At 47.6% G+C, this 20,292-nt stretch overlaps 2 protein-coding genes across 3 annotated transcripts in view; one reads left to right on the top strand and one right to left on the bottom strand.

Annotated features, from left to right (window-relative positions):
• The window catches only part of MAN2C1 (mannosidase alpha class 2C member 1), a 35,027-nt gene extending 33,395 nt beyond the window's left edge, over window positions 1-1,632 (top strand). The window contains exon 26 of the mRNA XM_082237345.1: window positions 675-1,632. Coding sequence (XP_082093471.1) covers window positions 675-804 — 130 coding nt within the window. The 3' untranslated portion in view covers window positions 805-1,632. The remainder of the gene's footprint in view (window positions 1-674) is intronic.
• Window positions 1,633-2,793: 1,161 nt separating this feature from the next.
• Window positions 2,794-19,831, bottom strand: NEIL1 (nei like DNA glycosylase 1). Of its 2 annotated transcripts, none has more exons than XM_082237449.1 (10): window positions 19,309-19,817; window positions 16,798-17,309; window positions 14,992-15,111; window positions 14,300-14,363; window positions 9,582-9,681; window positions 8,521-8,645; window positions 7,655-7,682; window positions 6,553-6,614; window positions 5,208-5,463; window positions 2,794-4,331 (listed from the first exon to the last, which is right to left on the bottom strand). In XM_082237449.1, exons 2-10 carry the CDS (start codon window positions 17,271-17,273, stop codon window positions 4,285-4,287), a joined length of 1,278 nt encoding a protein of 425 aa, XP_082093575.1. In that variant the 5' UTR covers window positions 17,274-17,309; window positions 19,309-19,817; the 3' UTR covers window positions 2,794-4,284. The 2 variants fall into 2 exon arrangements, with proteins under 2 accessions (XP_082093575.1, XP_082093574.1); XM_082237448.1 differs by lacking the exon at window positions 2,794-4,331 and adding an exon at window positions 4,967-5,072 and having other exon boundaries at window positions 5,180-5,463; window positions 19,309-19,831.
• Between the last annotated feature and the right edge of the window lie 461 nt (window positions 19,832-20,292).

The raw sequence follows: 20,292 nt of genomic DNA on the forward strand, positions 1-20,292 counted from the left end.
GATGGGGTGAGCTCCCGTTGTTCAGTCCCAGCTCCTGCCAACCTAGCAGTTCGAAAGCACGTCAAAGTGTAAGTAGATAAATAGGTACCACTCCAGCGGGAAGTAAACGGCGTTTTCGTGCGCTGCTCTGGTTCGCCAGAAGCGGCTTAGTCATGCTGGCCACATGACCCGGAAACTATATGCCAGCTCCCTCAGCCAATAAAGTGAGATGAGCACCGCAACCCCAGAGTCGGCCACGACTGGACCTAATGGTCAGGGGTCCCTTTATCTTTACCTCGGGTTAAGTAGTTAATTCATTCTGGAAGTCTGAAACTGTTCTTAACCTGAAGCACCACTTTAGCTAATGGGGCCTCCAGCTGCCGCTGCCATGCGATTTCTGTTCTCATCCTAAAGCAAAGTTTTTAACTCGAGGTACTATTTCTGGGTTAGCAGAGTCTGTAACCTGAAGCGTCTGTAACCCAAGGTACCACTGTAATAAAGAAAGCAGAGGGGAAGTGTACTGGAAAGTGTGAGATAATACTTGTTGGTCACAATGCTATCTAACCTCCCTGCAAACAAATCTGAATGGATGCTTCGTGAGTAGCCGATCTCATCTCGCCTCCCGAATCAGGATGAATGCCCAGTGAATGGGTTTTCCGGACTGTGCTCAGAGTTTCACTCTTCTCCTTTCTTAGGTGTGACCTCCTAGAGCGGCCTGATCCAAGCAAGTGCGTGCTACTGGAGGAGCGTGGCCTGCGCCTCTCCTTTACACCTTTCCAAATACAAACTGTCCTGCTGACTTTGAAACAACCAGGCAGCAGCTGATCTTCTGGAGCACAAACTGCAAGCTTGGGCCTGAAGCTATGGCAGACACGGGTGGACTTGAAAGATCCGCACCATTCTTCTTCTTCTTCTTCTAAATAATTTTTTATTATTTTCCTTTAAACAGCTTTCAACAATACATTGATCAACATAAAAACCCTTTTTGCTCTGCCGAGCTTACGACATCCCTTCAACCGGTATCTCATCTCAAATCCAATCGTGCAATCTAACTTTACTATATGTCTACATTGTAGGATTTACTTCAATCCTGCTAGTGTCTTCAAATTTTTGCAATTATCATAAATAAATTTACTCCAGTCTCTTTAGAATTTCTGGTCATCCTGGTCTCAGATCCTGCAGGTCAGTTTGGCCGATTCAGCAAAGTCCATCATCTTCACCTGCCACTCCTTTAGGGGCCATGCTAATCTTCTCTGTATCCTTCCAATTTTGGTATATCTGCTGCCGAAGTGAGCACATCCACGCCATTCTTCTTATTTCATTTAACTAGAGCACTAAGGTCTGCCAACCTGTGGCAAGTGCAAAAAAGCTGCTGTGCGATGCCGCCAATGCAAAATGGCAGGCTGGGATGGCACTAGTGGCCTACTTTAACCGGTGAATTTCTATTTCCTGGGATGACCTGTTCCAAGTCTAAATCGTAGCTGGGATTCCTGCTTGGCAGGGGGTTGGACTAGATGACCCTCGGATCCCCTTACAACTCTATAGTTCTATGATTCTATGAAACCTACACCTGGGATTCTTATAGCTTAATTGACTTTGTGGCAGAGTGGGCAGCTTCTGTGTTACTATTGATAAACAACTGGGAAGTCGGAAGCTTTTGCTTATCTGCTGTGAATCATCCTGTTTCTGCTCAAACATCCTTTTTAAAGGGGATAAAGGTAAAGGGACCCCTGACCATTAGGTCCAGTCGTGACCGACTCTGGGTTTGCGGCGCTCATCTTGCTTTACTGGCCGAGGGAGCCGGCGTACAGCTTCCGGGTCATGTGGCCAGCATGACTAAGCCGCTTCTGGCAAACCAGAGCAGCGCATGGAAACGCCGTTTACCTTCCCGCCAGTTTACTTGCACTTTGACGTGCTTTTGAAGTGCTAGGTTGGCAGGAGCAGGGACCGAGCAACGGGAGCTCACCCCGTCGCGGGGATTCGAACCGCCGACCTTCTGACCAGCAAGTCCTAGGCTCTGTGGTTCAACCCACAGCACCACCCACGTCACACTTTAAAGGGGATACGGCAACCCTTTCCTTCTAGAAAAAAAAAGTTGTTGGTACTGTGTACCCTCGCGAATCCCCAGAAAGAAGGACTGGGCTATGGTTATAGGCAGAGAAATAGCTGTGGTGGGGATGGAGTTTCAGAAGAACTGCTTGAAATACTCTTCCGCATTCCAGGTTAACATCTACATGGCAGTTCAGACCTCTCCTTGTCATTCCCTTTGGAACGTGCAGTAGGACTCTCTTTGACGTGGGGAGGTGTGGCCTCAGCCCTTGCCAGCCCTTGTGCCAAAGGGGCTTGGAAGGATGGTCATTGCCCCCACCCACAGGTGGTGACTTTACTTACTATCACCCATCTGCACACAGCGGGAAACCATCTTTGACTTGCCAGCAGGAGCTCCCAAAGTTTAAAGGTTGTGGGCTGGAATCAATGAGCAGCGGAGGAGGAGGAGTTTGGATTTGATATCCCGCTTTATCACTCCCCGAAGGAGTCTCAAAGCGGCTAACATTCTCCTTTCCCTTCCTCCCCCACAACAAACACTCTGTGAGGTGAGTGGGGCTGAGAGACTTCAAAGAAGTTTGACTAGCCCAAGGTCACCCAGCAGCTGCATGTGGAGGAGCGGAGACACGAACCCGGTTCCCCAGATTACGAGTCTACCACTCTTAACCACTACACCACACTGGCTTTCAGAGTGGGGCACCAGTACTATACTTAGGACTTTTTCTTGACAATTGTCTCGTCATAGCACCACACCCTACAACACCATCATTTCTAGAAAAAAAATCTTTATTTGCACCAAAAAGCACCGTAAGAATATAATCAAAGGAGAGAGAGAAATATAATCACCAAGGATAGAAAGTATTTGACTGAGTAACTGTTAAAATGCACGTTTCTTTCAAATCTAGGAGGTAATGTAGCAGTGGATCAAATCCCACTCCTTGCTGAACAGAACTGCCTCTAGATATCTTACTGATCAGTTGAAGTGTTGACCTGAATTATCCATGTAGTTCTTGAGCCCCAGAGAATATTCCTGTCAGAATAAGGCTGAGAAGGAAATACTGCAACCGTTTCAGCAGCTGAGCTCTGCTCTTGTGCTCCTGATCCAAAGGCGAATCTAGACATGATGTTAAATGTGTCAGTGGTGTTTTTAATGCCATTTGCTCTGGGGGAAACTGGAACGGCTTAAACTTCATTCCCGCTTGCAGTCCCCTGCTAGCTGCATCGAACAACCTGCACCTTAAATGCACAGGTGTATAATGGGCCCTCACCTTGTTCAGAAGGTAGAAGCTCTGACATCTCTTTCCAGGAAGCAACAGGGCAAGACTCATTTCACCTAAAATTGCAGTGCCAAGAGTCCAGGTCTTGGAGGAGCTGGAGGTAATGCCATCAGCTTGTGGATTCTTCTTGCGGATTATACAACAGTGCAATTATACCCCAAACCAAGCGAAAACTATCTGCTGATGAGTTGAGCTAGATTTCCCCTACCAGACGCCCCTGCAACAGCTCCCGGATTGGAGGAGGCTCAGCTATGTCATTCCTCTGTTGTGAATATACAGTCGAACCTCAACTTGCCACCACCTCTTCTCACGATCGTTCCAAGTCGCGACCGCGGCAAACCCAGAAGTATCCAGCGGGTTTGCTGCCGTTCGCGCATGCGCAGGATCGGCAAACCCAGAAGTATCCAGCGGGTTTGCCGCTGTTCATGCATGCGCAGGAGCAGCAATAGCCGTTCGCACATGCGCAGGAGCGACAATCGCCATTTGTGCATGCACAGAAGCGGGGAATTGCCGCCTGTGCACAACAGCGCCTCTCCCAGCGACCTGTTTCGAACTCCGGACGGACCTCCGGAATGGATTATGGTTGCAGATAGAGGTTCCATTGTATCAAGAGAACCCTCTCTTTGACGCAGGCCTTGACACCCAGAGCAGAAAGATCTCCTCCAGCGGTGGCATACGCGAAGCCTACTCGCTGTTTGGAATCGGGGCTGAGACCGTGGCCTGAATCTACAGTGGCATTTCCAGAAAGCAAATCAGTGTATAAAAGGCCTCATAGTAGCTGCTCTGCTATATGTTCCTAGCAGGACTTGAAAAAGCACATAAGTGACAACGCAGACAATTCCCACCATGTTGCCTGTTGCCAGGCCAGGATCCAGAAACCAACATAAGGCAGCTATGTGACCATCGTCCAGGAGTTTATACCCCCTTTTGCCTCAGCAGCACATGGCTGAGAAGGGGAGGAGGATGTTCTGTATCAGGAATGTTACTGTGCCTTCACCTGCCTGGGTCTGGTGGAAACAGCAGCAGTACCTGAAAAGCAATAGCAGTTAGTTAGATGGCTTGCAGGCCAGACATGTAGGCGTTGGGAACCAAGAGTCCCATACAAACTTAAGAACCCCCCTTGCTGGATCCGTCCAATGACCCATCTAGTCCAGCATCCTGGTCTCACAGTGGCCAACCAGAAGCCCCAATGGGAAACCCACAAACAAGCTGAGCACAAGAGCCTTATAGTGGTTTCCAGCAACTGGTATTCAGAAGCATTGCTGCCTCTGGCCATGGAGGCGGCAGAGCCGAGCCATCATGCACAAATTCTCCTCTATGAATTTGTCCAATCCTCTTTTAAAGCCGCCATCTAGGTCGGTGCCCACCACTGCCTCCTGTGGGAGTGAGTTCCATAGTTCCAACTCTGCGCTGCCCAATTCCCATCACGCATTGCAAATGGTCGGGAATGATGGTCGCTGGCACCCAGCAAGGTCTAGGCCAGTGGTTACCAAACCTTTGGGGGCCCCACCCCGCCCACACACCCAGTTCCATAGAACCATCCCAGTGCTGTACCCCACCCTATAAAAAGCATAAAAAGAAGAGTGGTTTGCCCAACCTACTAAGGAAGATGTTAACACAGTACAATTCAGCTTGGTAACAATTAGTTGCACGTTTCTTAAAAATCCAATATAAATTATTTAATTCAGCAAAACTGATGAATTTGATCCAGTGATAGCAGCTTTTCAAAATCCAATAATCATTCCCACCTTCTGTGCCCCCCTTCCACCTCTTTCATCTTAGTGCCCCCCACGGATGGTACCCCCAGATCTCTGCCGCAGGTTCCCCATCCCTGCAGTGGTTGAGTCACATTTGCTCTATAAAGCCACCTAAGGAACTCTGAAGCCAGATCACATCTCTTCTTACCCCTGGTTTTCCGGGTTGATTTACGCCTCTTCTGGGATTCAGCCACAGCCACTGTGTTATCTGGTGCTGGAGATTGCTGCAAGGCAGAAACCTTTCTCCGAGTTCTGGTGTTTGGTACCTTGGCTTCCTTAACCATAGTGTGGTCCTCTGTTTGGGGGACAATTCTCTTCCCTTTCTTCCTTCCAGACTTCCTTGTTCCCACAACATCTTTCTGAGGAATACCGGCCACAGAGCTGCTAGTCTCCAGTTTTGTGACCTAGGACAGACAAAACAGAGCTGAATTTCACCTCCTCAATTCAAGTGTGCACCTGTGAGATAGAATAATGGAATTGTAGAGGCTGAAGGTATCAAACCCCACAATTGCAGGAATCACAGAGACAGACGGAGATAAACAAAGAACGATGGGGAGAACTCATTCTTTGAATTCCTCTCTTGCTTCCCTATGGAATACGAGGGCAGGCAAAGGCACTACAAAAAGTGAGGCTGGGAGAAACTTTGATTAATAACATGAAATTTAACATCAAATTGGAACTGCATGTGTGAGAAGAATGGAATGGAAAGAGAAAGAGGGGGAAGGACTATGTTGGAATACAGAACAAAACCACCCCATGCTCTGCTATTTTCAAAGGAATGCAAAGGAAACTGCGACAATTTGGAATGTAATCTAACTGGAAAGATAATGGACTATATTTTTTTCAGCTGAAAGGAGGAAAGGAGTCTGACAGCTGCAAGGTCAGAGGTTTTCCTATTAATCATTTGCAGTTTGGAATCAGAGCGCTCTTCCTAGGCTGGAAAAAAACGGCGAGGACAGTTTATTTGTTAGAACAGAGGGGTCTCTAACAAGCTCCTGAATCACAGGACAAAGTGACACAGAGGCTTTTGGAAAACTGTGAGACAACTGCTTCCCCCGAGTCATGATGGGAAATATCAACAGTTGGAAGATTGAAGGGCACATTATATATGGTTAGGACAATATCATGGGGAAAATACCACACGCAGGAAAGAGCAATGATTACAGACTGAGTACCTCACTTGAAACTTTATGTTACTTAATATATTAACACCAACTGAAACCAAAAGACTGTAGTTGTTGTATAAGGGATTACTATCTTGAAGGGAATATAACTGAAATTATTAAGATTTTGGAACGCAGAAAATTTTAAAGAAAGCAAAGAAGTGAGGAAGTCACTTTAACTGAATCATATAATTCAGTATATAAATAATTGGTTTTAATAATTGTTTTAATTGGATAAATTTGGCATTGTTATAATGAGGCTGTTATTGGAACAATATTGGAAAATCAATTTAAAAATTCTATATTTTTTTTAAAAAAGAGCTGCCTTACCTTGGAGCTTGAGGTATCAGGATCAGGTTTTACTTTCAACTGTCTCTTGTGTGGCTTTCCTCCTGCAAAACAAAACAAAAGGTCCAGTCCCAGTTTTGCCAGCGTTATCTTAAAATGTCTCTGTTGCGTCCAAAATCATAGAAGAGAAGAGGAAGCTGCCTCATTTGCCAACTGGTAGCGGCTCTCTGGTGTCTTAAGCACAGAGATGAGTCTATGCATATCTGATCCTTCTACCTAGAGAGACCTGGGATTGAACCTGTGACCTTCTGCATTCAAATTAAGGGCTCTGCAACTCAGCTATGGTTCTTTCAAAGATCCTCAGTGGGAAGATATTTAGCTCTCCCAGAAGCAGAGCGCCTCTGCAAATGTAGTAAACAGGAACCTGATACTTTGGAGCATATTTTATTTTCTTGCAATTTGGGCATTTATGCCAGAAGACAATTATTAGAGGCCTTACAACTTAACAGGCTCAATTCTATGCCACCACTGGTTCAGGACCTGCTCTCGGACAGGAATGATCAAATTACTTTAATACTGGCTGAATTTTTGAGTGCTGTCCATGTAGAAAGACTGGGCCATTATAAAGAGATTTAGTGGTTCTTAATTGATCGGTGATGTGGTAGTGTTATATTGTATTATTTATGCAAATTGATTTTCTCTGGAGTTAAAGATCTGACTGGGACAAACCCTGTTATGCTGAATTCGTATTTTGCACAATTTGTATACGGTGTTTGTTTGATAATGTGTGGTTTGCTATGCCTAATAAAGGATTGACCTTTTAAAGATCCTCAGTGTAGTTTGGAGTTTGTAGTCAACTAAGTAAAGAATAGACCCATAAAAACTTAACAGCCCTATGTTAGTCATGCCTATGTTACACCAGTGGTGGTGTAGTTGGTTAGAGGGTCACACTAGGGCTTGGGAGACCAGAGTTCGAATTCACCACTTCATCATGAAACTCACTGGATGATCGTTGGGCCAGTCATTCACTTCCAGCCTAAACTACTTCACAGGATTGTAGGGATTAATTTAGATCGAGGGGGTGGGGAGCCATGTATCCAGGAGAAATCACTGACAGGCGATCCAAGGGGCCCCTGATACTCACCTTTTGGGGCCATCGGTCCAGGATTGCCCTGCAAGAGAAGAAGATGGCCCAGAATGTAATCAGTACAAAAAACAAAAACCTTATCTTGAGTTTTGGTGCTGGGAACATAAGACACAAACAACTAGGTAAAGCTAAAGCTAAAGGGACCCCTGACCATTAGGTCCAGTTGTGGCTGACTCTGGGGTTGTGGCGCTCATCTCGCTTTATTGGCCGAGGGAGCTGACGTACAGCTTCCGGGTCATGTGGCCAGCATGACTAAGCCGCTTCTGGCAAACCAGAGCGGCACACGGAAACGCCGTTTACCTTCCCGCCGGAGTAGTACCTATTTATCTACAGTGGTACCTCAGGTTAAGTACTTAATTCGTTCCAGAGGTCCGTTCTTAACCTGAAACTGTTCTTAACCTGAAGCACCACTTTAGCTAATGGGGCCTCCTGCACCGCCAGAGCATGATTTCTGTTCTCATCCTGAAGCAAAGTCCTTAACCCGAGGTGCTATTTCTGGGTTAGCGGAGTCTGTAACTTGAAGCGTATATAACCTGAAGTGTATGTAACCCGAGGTACCACTGTACTTGCACTCTGACGTGCTTTCAAACTGCTAGGTGGGCAGGAGCAGGGACCAAGCAACGGAAGCTCACTCCGTCGCGAGGATTCAAACCGCCGACCTTCTGATCGGCAAGTCCTAGGCTCTGTGGTTTAACCCTCAGGTTATTTCATGCTGTTTTCCAGATGCCAAGATTTACAGACCATGACATTTTTAAATGCTCACAGAGGGCCACCTGTTCTCCAACCTTGAAGGAAGAGGGGCCAACACACTGCAGCACCCGACCCCCAGGAAAGCAACTGGTGTCCTTCCCTCAGGCTCCTACCTGGAACCAGACGGTCCTGCCGTTGGCATCGCGCAGGGTCTGCATGCCTGAGACAAAATAGCACTGAGTCCACTCCAGGAACATGGTGTAATCAGATGTCCTAACGGGATCATAACCTTTGCCACCTATTGGGAAAAGGCAAGGAGAAATGTGAGTGCAGAACTGCATTCCCACCCTCTCAAGCTGTACACACTAACCCTGTACAGTAGTATCTTGGTTTAAGACTGTAATCTGGTCTTAAAACAAAGTGGACCTAAAACAAGGTGTGCTTTGCAATAGAAAGAAATTGAAAATGGATTGATCTGTTCTAGACAATGAAAAACACCCCCTTAAACAGCAATTAAACATGAATTTTACTGTCTAACAAGACCATTGATCCATAAAATGAAGGCAATGATCAATGTTACTGTACTATAAAATAAATAAGACAGTATTGTAGATGAAAAAAATTAACATATATTTTTTTTCTTACGTGCACTGATGATAGTCATTGTTTGGATGGGGGGCTTTTATCCATTTCTGCAGTCACACCACAATTAACCAGTAGCTGAACTGGGTTCCGCACAGTCACAAAAACAAGTCACAAAAACCGAGTCACAAGCCACAGTCACAGGTCAGTCCCATAAAACGAAGTCACAGTCAAAAAACCGAAAAAGCCACACAAACCAAAATGCAAAAAAAGCAAAAACAAAACCTCCAAATATCACCTCTGTGTTGCACCCGGAGCACTCATTTCTGGGTTGCAATTGGACTTAGTCCAAGACAGACTTATAATAGACTGGACTTTAGTCAAGGTACCACTGTACATATTTACTTGGGAGGAGAAGCAACAAGTTGAAGGGTAGCAAGGTTTGCCTCCACCCCTCCTCGAATTTCACTCCAACTCTGCAAATCAACTTAGATGCTTTAAAAAAAAAACTAGCAGTGTATAAATTTCATGAAATAAAAATCCATCCTTCAATCCATCCACCCCCCTAAAACCTACACACTTTTGCAGCTCTTGAATGATACACAGAATATGGAGGGGAAGCATTTTGGGTTGTCCTCCGCCTGGTCCTTACCCAGATTCACAACCTCCATGGGCACCAGGTGACAGAGCTCCAGCAGGTCGGGGTTCTCCTGTTTCGGCTTCACCTTTTTCCCAGAGGTTAGTCCAGGTGCCTGCAAGGGGAAGGCCAGCAGTCAAGGGAGGCCGAGCAAAAGAGGACCCAACTAAGGTGCTTTCCATACAGCCTTCAGCCTTCCTCCAGGTTCTCTCACACATACACCCAAAGACTAATGTGCTAAAAATAAAACTCAGTGGGAGTGCTGGGAAGCAGGGCTCCCTCCATTGGCGCCATCAGGCTTCCTCTCCCCTCAGCTCTCCCCTGGAGCCAGGCATCCCCCCAGGTGACCTCAGTAGGGCAGATAGGAAGCAGAAGGCTCGTGTCATCAGCTTTGCTGGAGGTCCAGCTCCATCGGTGTGATGCCTTGTGAATGCTCTTCGCAAGAAATGCCTCTGCTCACTCAGAGATACATAGAAACAGTCTTTATTTTACATATCTCTATGTGGGACAAGAAGCTACAGTTAGAACTGGATATGGAACAACTGATTGGTTCAAAATTGGGAAAGGAGTACGACAAGGCTGTATATTGTCTCCCTGCTTATTTAACTTATATGCAGAATTCGTCATGCGAAAGGCTGGGCTGGATGAATCCCTAGCCAGAATTAAGATTGCCAGAAGAAATAACAACCTCAGATATGCAGATGACACAACCTTGATGGCAGAAAGTGAGGAGGAATTAAAGAAGCTTTTCACGAGGGTGAAAGAGGAGAGCGCAAAATATGGTCTGAAGCTCAACATCAAAAAAACGAAGATCATGGCCACTGGGCCCATCACCTCCTGGCAAATAGAAGGGGAAGAAATGGAGGCAGTGAGAGATTTTACTTTCTTGGGCTCCATGATCAGTGCAGATGGTGACAGCAGCCATGAAATTAAAAGACGCCTGCTTCTTGGGAGAAAAGCAATGACAAACCTAGACAGCACCTTAAAAAACAGAGACATCAGCTTGCCAACAAAGGTCCGTATAGTTAAAGCTATGGTTTTCCCAGTAGTGATGTATGGAAGTGAGAGCTGGACCATAAAGAAGGCTGATCGCCGAAGAATTGATGCTTTTGAATTATGGTGCTGGAGGAGACTCTTGAGAGTCCCATGGACTGCAAGAAGATCAAACCTCTCCATTCTGAAGGAAATCAGCCCTGAGTGCTCACTGGAAGGACAGATCGTGAAGCTGAGGCTCCAATACTTTGGCCACCTCATGAGAAGAGAAGACTCCTTGGAAAAGACCCTGATGTTGGGAAAGATTGAGGGCACAAGGAGAAGGGGACGACAGAGGACGATATGGTGGGATAGTGTTCTTGAAGCTACCAGCATGAGTTTGATCAAACTGCGGGAGGCAGTGGAAGACAGGAGTGCCTGGCGTGCTCTGGTCCAGGGGGTCACGAAGAGTCGGACACGACTGAACGATTAAACAACAACAACACAGGCAGCGTATTACAATAATGCATCTGAATCCTTCAGCTCAGATTCTGGGAGTGGCTTACGCCAGCTTCTTCTCCAACAGAAAAAGCGGGGAAGTTTCACGTGATGCCTCTCCCCCCTCCTCTTTAACTCTCTCCTTTCCCTGGCAGACAGAATAGGCATTGTCTCACTGTCTGTGCCAGAACTTCCTGTGCGGTGCTGAGGCTCTGCTTCAACATCTGAGAGCCGTCCCACCTCCTGGCTCTCCCCTCCTTCCTCAATCGCCACTTCCTGCCCGCCTCCCTCTGCCTGTTCCTGCTCCTCCCCTGCAATCTCTGGCAATACCATGACAACCGGGCACCTCCTGCCCCTGAACTGTGCCAGTCGCTCATGAGAGGAACTACAGTGGTACCTCTGGTTTCGAACGGGATCCATTCCGGAGGCCCGTTCGCAACATGAAAAAAAAGCGCAACCTGAAGCGCCGTATCTGTGCAGGTTTGCAGCGCAATTTAGCCCTTCTGTGCATGCATGAGCGGCGAAACCCGGAAATAACGCCGTGGGACATAACCTGAAAGAACGTAACATGAAAGAACGTAACATGAGGTATGACTGTACTGTTTAGAAACTGGTGCCTGAGTTTGGGTTTTGAGTTTCCTCTTCCCTCCCTGTTCCTTTTCGTGTGTGTGTGTGTGTGTGTGTGTGTGTTTTAGATTGTAAGCTGCTCTGGGAGCCTTTTGGACTGAGGAGCCTGGCACAAGTGGCAATCAATCAATCAACCAATAAGAAAGGAGCTATTCTCGTGAGTAAGCTGAATGCATGAGTGAAGCTACGCCAAGTAGCTTTGCTCCACATCCCCACACCGCACATGTCAGATAGTCTGGCTCCCTCATGTCCATGCAAACATCTGCAGAGATGCAGCCAAGGTTTCCATGTTTTGAGCCTTGCATGATCACAATTCCAGGTGGTATCAATATGCGCCCAAAGGTTTTCTCCCTGCAGGCATGCACACTGAAGAAGGGCGTGGGAACATACGCAGAGCCTGCTAGACCAGGCCAATGGCGGATATAGTCCAGCATCCTGTTCTCACTGCGGCCAACCAGATGCCTCTGGGAAACCCGCAAGCAGAACCTGAAGACAAGAGCCCTCTCCCCGCACTCCTGTGGCTTCCAGCCACTGGTATCCAGAATTAACAGTAGCCTTCAATAGCTCTCTCTTTATCTTAGAGCTTTGGGGATTTTTGAACTGGAAAAGAGCAAGAAACAAGAAATGGAACACCCCATAGGCTCTACTCTTAAGTATGAAGGCCTAGCTGGAAAAAACATAGACCCTGTTGGGCCGGAGCTTCTCCAAGATTTGGTGTTTAATATCAAGGTCTATCAAAAAGACCGGCAGAGAGGAACTGAGAGACAATTAAGTGCCTCGGATGTGAGATCTCCAGGCTGATAGTAGATTAAGACTGATGGACATTGTTGGGGGCTGAAACCGGGAAAGGGGGGGTGGAGTTTGGGAATCCAAAGGGTTCATAATTACAATTTATTTCGTTTTTTACTTTGTTTGTTATTGTTATATAAATTGGGAAATTCGTGGAAGGGAATCTTGATCGACCTTAGAAAAAATGTTTTAAGAATAAGAACTGATGTATAAGTTCGATGATAAGGTTATAAAAAACAAATTGAAGGAAGGGCTGAGAAATACTGTAAAATTAATGAATGTTAGAATGATGACGGTTTAGAAACTAAGTGGTTTACAGCAGTAATGTTTAAGTTAAAAGAAAAGAAAGGTTAAAAACTAAATGAAATTAAGGGAGAGGACTTGCTGAATAAATAATTTGAAATTGGAATACAGAAAGGGGAGGTAGGAGGAGGTCAGCGAAGTAAGGTATAAGAAAATAAGGGATCGAAATTATACTTGTTTTTTGTCTGTGTTTTGTTTGTTTCCTTTATATAATTTCTGAAACTTCAATAAATATCTATTAAAAAAAAACAATAGCTCTCTCTTTATCTAATCCTCTTTCAAAGCCATCTAGGAGACAGTTCCATAATTTAACTATGCACCATGTGAAAAAGTACTTTATATTAACTGTCCCAAATCAGTTTCGTTGGATGTCCATGAATTCTAGTGTTACAGGAAATGGAGAAAAATGTTTCTCTGCTCATTACAGTCATTCTGGACTCACAGCTGTCCATGGAGGCGCAGGTTAATTCTGTGTCCAGGGCAGCTGTCTGCCAGCTCCATCTGGTACGCAGGCTAAGACCCTACCTGCCTGCGGACTGCCTCACCAGAGTGGTGCATGCTCTGGGTATCTCCCGCTTGGACTATGCAATGTGCTCTATGTGGGGCTACCTTTGAAGGTGATCTGGAAACTACAACTAATCCAGAATGCGGCAGCTAGACTGGTGACTGGGAGCAGCCACTGAGACCACATAACTACGGTCTTGAAAGACCTACATTGGCTCCCAGTATGTTTCCAAGCACATCTCAAAGTGTTGGTGCTGACCTTTAAAGCCCTAAACGGCCTCAGCCCAGTATACCTAAAGGAGCGTCTCCACCCCCATTGTTCTACCCGGACACTGAGGTCCAGCTCCAAGGGCCTTCTTCTGGTGGTTCCCTCGCTACGAGAAGCCAAGTTACAGGGAACCAGGCAGAGGGCCTTCTCGGTAGTGGCACCCACCCTGTGGAACGCCCTCCCACCAGATGAAGGAAGCCCTGTTTAGGGAAGCTTTTAATGTTTAATAGGTTTTTGTATTTTAGTGTTCTGTTGGAAGCCGCCCAGAGTGGCTGGGGAGGCCCAGCCAGATGGGAGGGGTATAAATAATAAAAAATTATTATTATTATTATTATTATTATTACTTTTTTCTCCATGCTGTGCTTAATTTTATAAATGTCTTATTTTGTTGCCTCCTTCTTGCCTTTTCTCTAAACTAAAAAGTCCCGAACGTTGCGACCTTCCTTCGTAGGAGAGACACTCCACCCCCCCTGATCATTTTGGCTCCCCTTTTCTGAATCTTACCCATCTCTACAACATCCTTTTTGAGGTGCGGCTCCCAAACTCCCCAGCCATTGGCTGAGGCAGCTGGAACCAATGGGAGCTGTGGTCCAGCAACACCCAAAGACCTAAAGCGGAAGGACAGTGACCTGTTCCACATGATGGGATGAGAAAGGCTGAGCAACAGAGCAAGAAAACTCCCTCCTTGCTTATAGGAAGCCTGGAGTCAGGAAGCAGGGTGCTGACTGGACCTGTGGTCTGATCCAGCGGTCTCCTCCTCGCGTCCTCTCACCTGTTCCTGGGGCTGCAGGTCCTCCAGAACAGTCCGTGCCTTCTCAAAGGGAGGGATTTTCAACCTGGAAGAGGCCACAGGAATGATTTCAAATGACTGCCAAAGAGTTGGAACGGTGAAATTTCAGTGACACTGCAAATTTCATAAAATTTGATTTTTAAAAAGCCTCAAAAACGGTTTACAAGAAAAATACAACAATGAAGTTACCAATAAGAATTAACAATTTAAGACTTGCGAAAAGTTTTTATAAACTAGAAACAGGTTAAATTTTGCATTATACGCTACCTACCTGAGCACAACCCACCCAAGACAGCTCACGATATCAAATACAACGTAATTAACAACCGCTAAAGTAAGCCCCAATTGCAGCAATTTTTCAAAAAAAGCACTTTTCAAAAGGCTAGTGAAAAACATGACAGGACAGCAATGTCAGAACTCAGAAACTCTCCCTTTGAGGACAGCTCCTGAAAAGGCCTTGATGGTTGAAGAATATCTGCTTCAATTTTGCAGCACAGAGGTCGTGTGCAGCTTCACGGGGAGGGAGTTGCACAAGGAGGACACCACAGAAGAGGAGTCATCGCTTGTGCCCACGATTACAGAGGTTTCCAGGACCAGAGCGACCTGGGCAGGAATGCTCCCAGCCTGGCAGACTCTGCTCCCCGGGCACAAGCGAGAGTCAGACACCGGCTCACCTGTAGAGAATCTCAGCCCGGAGATAATTGCCAACACCGTTGAAAAACTTCTGGTTTAGCAGAGCCTCACAGATGGGCTTGTCAAAGGCCTTGTCCGAGAGGTTCCTCAGCACATTTTCCCTGCAACAGAGGAGGGCTTGTTAAAAGGGCCACTTAGCATCAGTCTTTTTTATCCGAAGGGCCACATCACAACCTAGCGGGGGGTTGGGGGCAGAGGCAAAAGTGGCCTGGCAAGAAAGAGGCGTTATCCCAGTTCAAGGGCACATTCCAGCCCGGCCAAAGGTCTCAAAGAGGTTGCTGAGAGGGGCATGATTTGACAAAAGTCCCAAGGGCCAGGTGAAGAGGGGGCTGCATTTGGTGTGAGGCTCCCCAAGCCCTGGGCTTAACAGGAGTCTAAAGCTTTGCACAATCACATGCTGGAAACGAAATGGCAGTGTGACATAGTGGTTAGTGTGTTGGAGAGCAGGGTTCAAATCCTCACTCAGCTATGAAACTTACTGGGTGACCCTGGGCCAGAATAACAGCTATGGGGACAGCAGCAGTGGGCCCACGGAGGAGCGTATGAAGTAAAGCCGGCTTTCCACATAGGCAAAGTGGTACTTCACACATTTTCATTTTGTTTTTTGTTTTTTTAAATGATATTTATTGAAATTTTACAGACAATAAAAGGTTACAAAATTAAAAATAAGAAATAAAAAAGAATAACAATAGTAAAAGAAAAAGAGATACAAAAATACAAAGACAAAACACATAAAAAGTAAGAAAATTTTAAAAAGAAATCAATATTTTCATGTCTTATATTTCATTTACTTGTTTCCTGACCTCTTCACACACCCCTTTTTTGTATTCCAGTTCACATAGTTAATTCAGCAAATCCTTACCCTCTATCATTTATCTTTACTCAATATCTTAACCTATTATAACTATATATTTTAAACCATTATCAATCCGAATTCACATATTCTTGTTTATCTTTTTACCAATACCGCTTATTTTCAATCCAACATCCCTTTAACATTCATTAATTTTACAGTATTTCTGCAAGTAGTCTTTAAATTTCTTCCAGCCTTCTTCCACCGCCTCTTCTCCCTGATCTCAGATTCTGCCAGTCATTTCTGCCAGTTCCATGTATTCCATCACCTTCATCATACATTCTCATTTTGGAAACTAAGCGGGCTAAATTAGAGCCATTCATTTCCCCAGCCAATCACCAGGCAGAGCCTGCTGTTTCCCACACCAATCAAAACAAATCTATCTGATTCAGTCCCCACCTAGAAATATGGAGATCTTTTATATACAAATATATTTTAATTCTATTACTATTTCATTGGGTTTTTGTTTTTTTATAACTACGGGTTTGCCCCCGCCCCAATGTTTTCAGCTGCTCCTATTTTATCTGTAAGCCGCCTCAAGTTCCTGTTGGGGAAAAGGTGGGGTATAAATAAATAAAGTCAGAACAAGACCACCTCCCATTTTTGAAGGGTCTTTTCTTTTCCCAAGATGTCAGGAGGAAGCCAGTTGCTTTCATAAATGAATGAGAGGGGCAGGCGAGAATTCTACCATGAACCACCAATAATTTTCTTAAGTCAATAAAAAATAAATTAAAAAATAAATGAATGAATGAGTGTGGATGTGACGAAAGGGGCAGCAGAGGAGGTGGGAAATTCACCCAAATTGAGGGGCCAAAACAACTTTACCAGCCCCAGATATTATGCCACTTGGGGGGGGGGGAGGCAGGGGACACTATTTGCTGCTCTGCCTCAGGCGGCAAAGTGCCTTGGGCCAGCCGCTATAGGCGATCCTCACCTGAACCTCTCATACTCCAGCATCACACAGGGCCCTCGGTCCACCTGCCAGGAACTGCTCACCTCCCATCGGCCAAATCGGCGGAAGTCCACGAAGCAGAGAACGCGGGGCGGGCTTTCTCGGGTGTAGAAGCGCAGGTGCGCATGCTTTGGCATCTCGGACACGGGGACAAATTTGAAGTTGCCAGACATACCAAAACGGAAGATGATATCCATTGGCTCTTGAGCTGCCTGCTTCCCTCGGGCTGCAGAGACCCGCCTTTTGGAAGGAGCCGGGCCCTCCTGTTTGAGCGGCGTGAGGGTGAGCCTCAGCTCCTTGCCCCTCGACACGGCCGAGATCAGGTACCTGTCGCTCTCAAAGGGCACCTCCGGGTTCTTGCTCACTTCCGACTTCTCCACTTTACCCGAGAAAACGAGACCCCCGCACTCCTCGTTGATGTACCGGCTGTTTAGGAACAATTCTGGACCTTCCGGCATCCTAAAGACGTGGAGGAGCTGAGATAGGAGACACGGCTGAAGGAGCAAGAGGGAAAAGGTGAGTTTTAAAAATGTTTCTTAAAGAGAAGGAGTGGAGAGCCTCGCACCTGGAGTCCCAGTGCAGCCCTCCAGGTATCTGTATACAGTGGTACCTCAGGTTAAGAACTTAATTCGTTCTGGAGGTCCGTTCTTAACCTGAAACTGTTCTTAACCTGAAGCACCACTTTAGCTAATGGGGCCTCCCGCTGCTGCCGCGCAGCCGGAGCACGATTTCTGTTCTCATCCTGAAGCAAAGTTCTTAACCTGAGGTACTATTTCTGGGTTAGCGGAGTCTGTAACCTGAAGCGTCTGTAACCCGAGGTACCACTGTATGGCCCACAGGACTCTTCCCAGGCCACAGTCCTCACTGGCCCCACTCTGCACCCTCCAGGAGTGCTTTTACCTGGCTGAAATGTGTCCTTCAATTCTCCCGCTTGCCTAGAACGTGTAGAGACTTGCCCTACTGCACCAAAGTACAGTGGTGCCTCGCAAGACGAAATTAATTCGTTCCGCAAGTTTTTTCTTCTTGTGAGTTTTTCGTCTTGCAAAGCACGGTTTCCCATAGGAATGCATTGAAAATCAATCAATGCGTTCCTATGGAGACCGTCCAGGGACAGAGGGGAAGCGCCGCTCTGTCCCCTCTTTTGAAGCAAGGGGCGGAGGGGAGAAGATCGCTTCTCCCCCTTGCCGCCCCTTGGTTCAAAAGGGGTCCGGGGAGAGAGGGGAAGGCGCTGCGCCTTCCCCTCTGTCCCCGGAGCTTGCGGGGCTGGCAACGGGGAGAAGCGATCTTCTCCCCGCCGCCCCTTGCTTCAAAAGAGGTCTGGGGACAGCAGGGAAGACGCGCTGGGCTTCCCGCTATCCCCGGAGCTTGTGGGGCAAGCTTCGTTTTGCGAAGCAAGCCCATAGGGAAATTCGTCTTGCGAAGCAACTCGAAAACGAAAAAACCTTTCGTTTTGCGAGTTTTTCGTCTCGCGAGGCGTTCGTCTTGCGGGGCACCACTGTAAAAGGAAAGCTGTTGCTCCGCCCACTTCTGCCTCTGGCCCCGCCCACCACTGGCATGCACCCCCCCAAAGGATGCAGAGAAGGGAATGTGGCCCCCACAGGCCCAGACAGAGGAGGTGGGGGCCATATGGGGCACTTGATTCCAAAGGGGGTCTCGGTCAGCATATTTATCTATATTTTCCATGTTGTCTTTACATGCAGATACTGTTCAAGCCTTGAAATAATGTTATTTGCCAGCATAACTTTTGTGAAAATTAGTTATATACTTATTTTATAAGACTTATCCCCAGGGTAAAAAGGGGGGGCACATTATCTACCTGCCTGGCTCTGCAAGGCCCTGGGCTGGAAAAGGTTCCCTGGCCCTGATCCAAAAGGGTGCGACTCCCAGGTGGGAGAAGAATAACGAACATCCATTAAAATACTGTATGCAGTTATAAACAGTGGCGTAGCGTGGAGGGTGCAGGGGGGCCCGGCCGCACCGGGCGCAACATCTGGGGGTTAGGGTTAGGGGGCGCAAATCCACGGGTTAGGGGACGCAAATCCATGGGCTAGGGGGCGCAAATTACTTGCCTTGCCCCGGGTGCTGACAACCCACGCTACGCCACTGGTTATAAAACAGCGAAAAGTAAACAAATGCAAACAGGAAGTCAGAGATTAAAGTCGCAGAAGGGAAGGAACAGTAAACACTTAAAGGACTGAAATCAGAGGTTGGAAATGGAGGTGTAGCAGAGATGGCAGGTGATAAACGGGGGTCTGGGAAGAGGCCACTCAGCCATCAATCTCACCTGGGGCCGCTGGCTGCCTCTCAGTGTGGGGATTAAGCAAAGAGGGAGGAAGCCAAACGCAGCACATGGAGCTCCTCTCGGAGAGAAAAGCGGGATAGAATCGCAGTAAATAAATAAAATTAATTGAGGAAATGGCCAGCATAGAAATGCAGTATAGAACTCTGGAGGGGTTCTGGGGGGGGGGGGGAGAGACGCCTCTTTCCACTTACGGTGATGCGTTGCCAAAGCCTGGGAGAATTCTGTGCTGTTTGCTGCTTTTTAAAAAATATTCTGTACCACCAACAGGGACGCCCAGGACTCCCTCTCCACGGGACACGGCGTCTATTTGGGCTTTCCTGGAGTCCTCTACCGTTGCCAACCTTCAATAAAATCTTAAAAATAAAGCTATTACGCGTGCTAGACGGAAGGGCAGGAGATGGCGGCGCCGGCGATGGCTTCCAGGAGGAGCGAAGGGAAAGGCGCTCTGCGTATGCTCAGAGGCTCCCTTCGCGGCTTCTCCTCGAACGGCTGGTTGCATAACCGCAGCCCCGAGCGGTTCCAAGGACGCAGCGCCCGCGCGCTTGTAGCCGCCTCTCCCTTTTCCTCCGAGGGCGCAGCTGCCTGGATGGAGCCCGGCTCCGACCCGCGAGGGAATCCGCGCAAGAAGCGCCCCTCGGCGGGCGGAGAGGCGCGTCGCTTGTCCCTTGTCGCGCGGAGGCTGCGCTTGCAAGTCTCGGAGGGGAGGGCGCGCGCGCTTCCACGCCCACGCCGGGGAGGATCCGTGCCAGGACAGGATCCGATTAGAGCTGGGGCGCGCCCGGCTCTGATCTCGAATTTGGGTGCCCCCAGGTGGTGTTGGGCTACGCCCCCCCCCATCATCCCTGACACTGGTCCTGGTTGCTAGGGATGATGGGAGTTGTAGTCCAGCGACACCTGGGGGGGTACCCAAGTTGGAGGAAAGCCGGAGAAAGGAAACTTCTTCATCCTGCAGAGTCTACGGAACTCACTGCCACTGGAGGTGTGCGGTGACGGCGTGAAAAGATTAGACAAGGTCACGGAGGAGGAGGCTAGGGAGCGCTTGTAGCCAGGAGGGCAACCCTCTGCTTCCCAGTACTGGTTGCTGGGAGCCACTGGAGAGGGCTGCCCGTGTCCTCAGCTCCTGGTGGTGGGCTTCCCATCGTGGGCGCCTAGTTGGCCATGGTTAAGAAGAGCAG

The sequence above is a fragment of the Podarcis vaucheri genome (genome assembly GCF_965113315.1).
Source record: "Podarcis vaucheri genome assembly, chromosome: 9".
NCBI lineage: Eukaryota > Metazoa > Chordata > Lepidosauria > Squamata > Lacertidae > Podarcis > Podarcis vaucheri.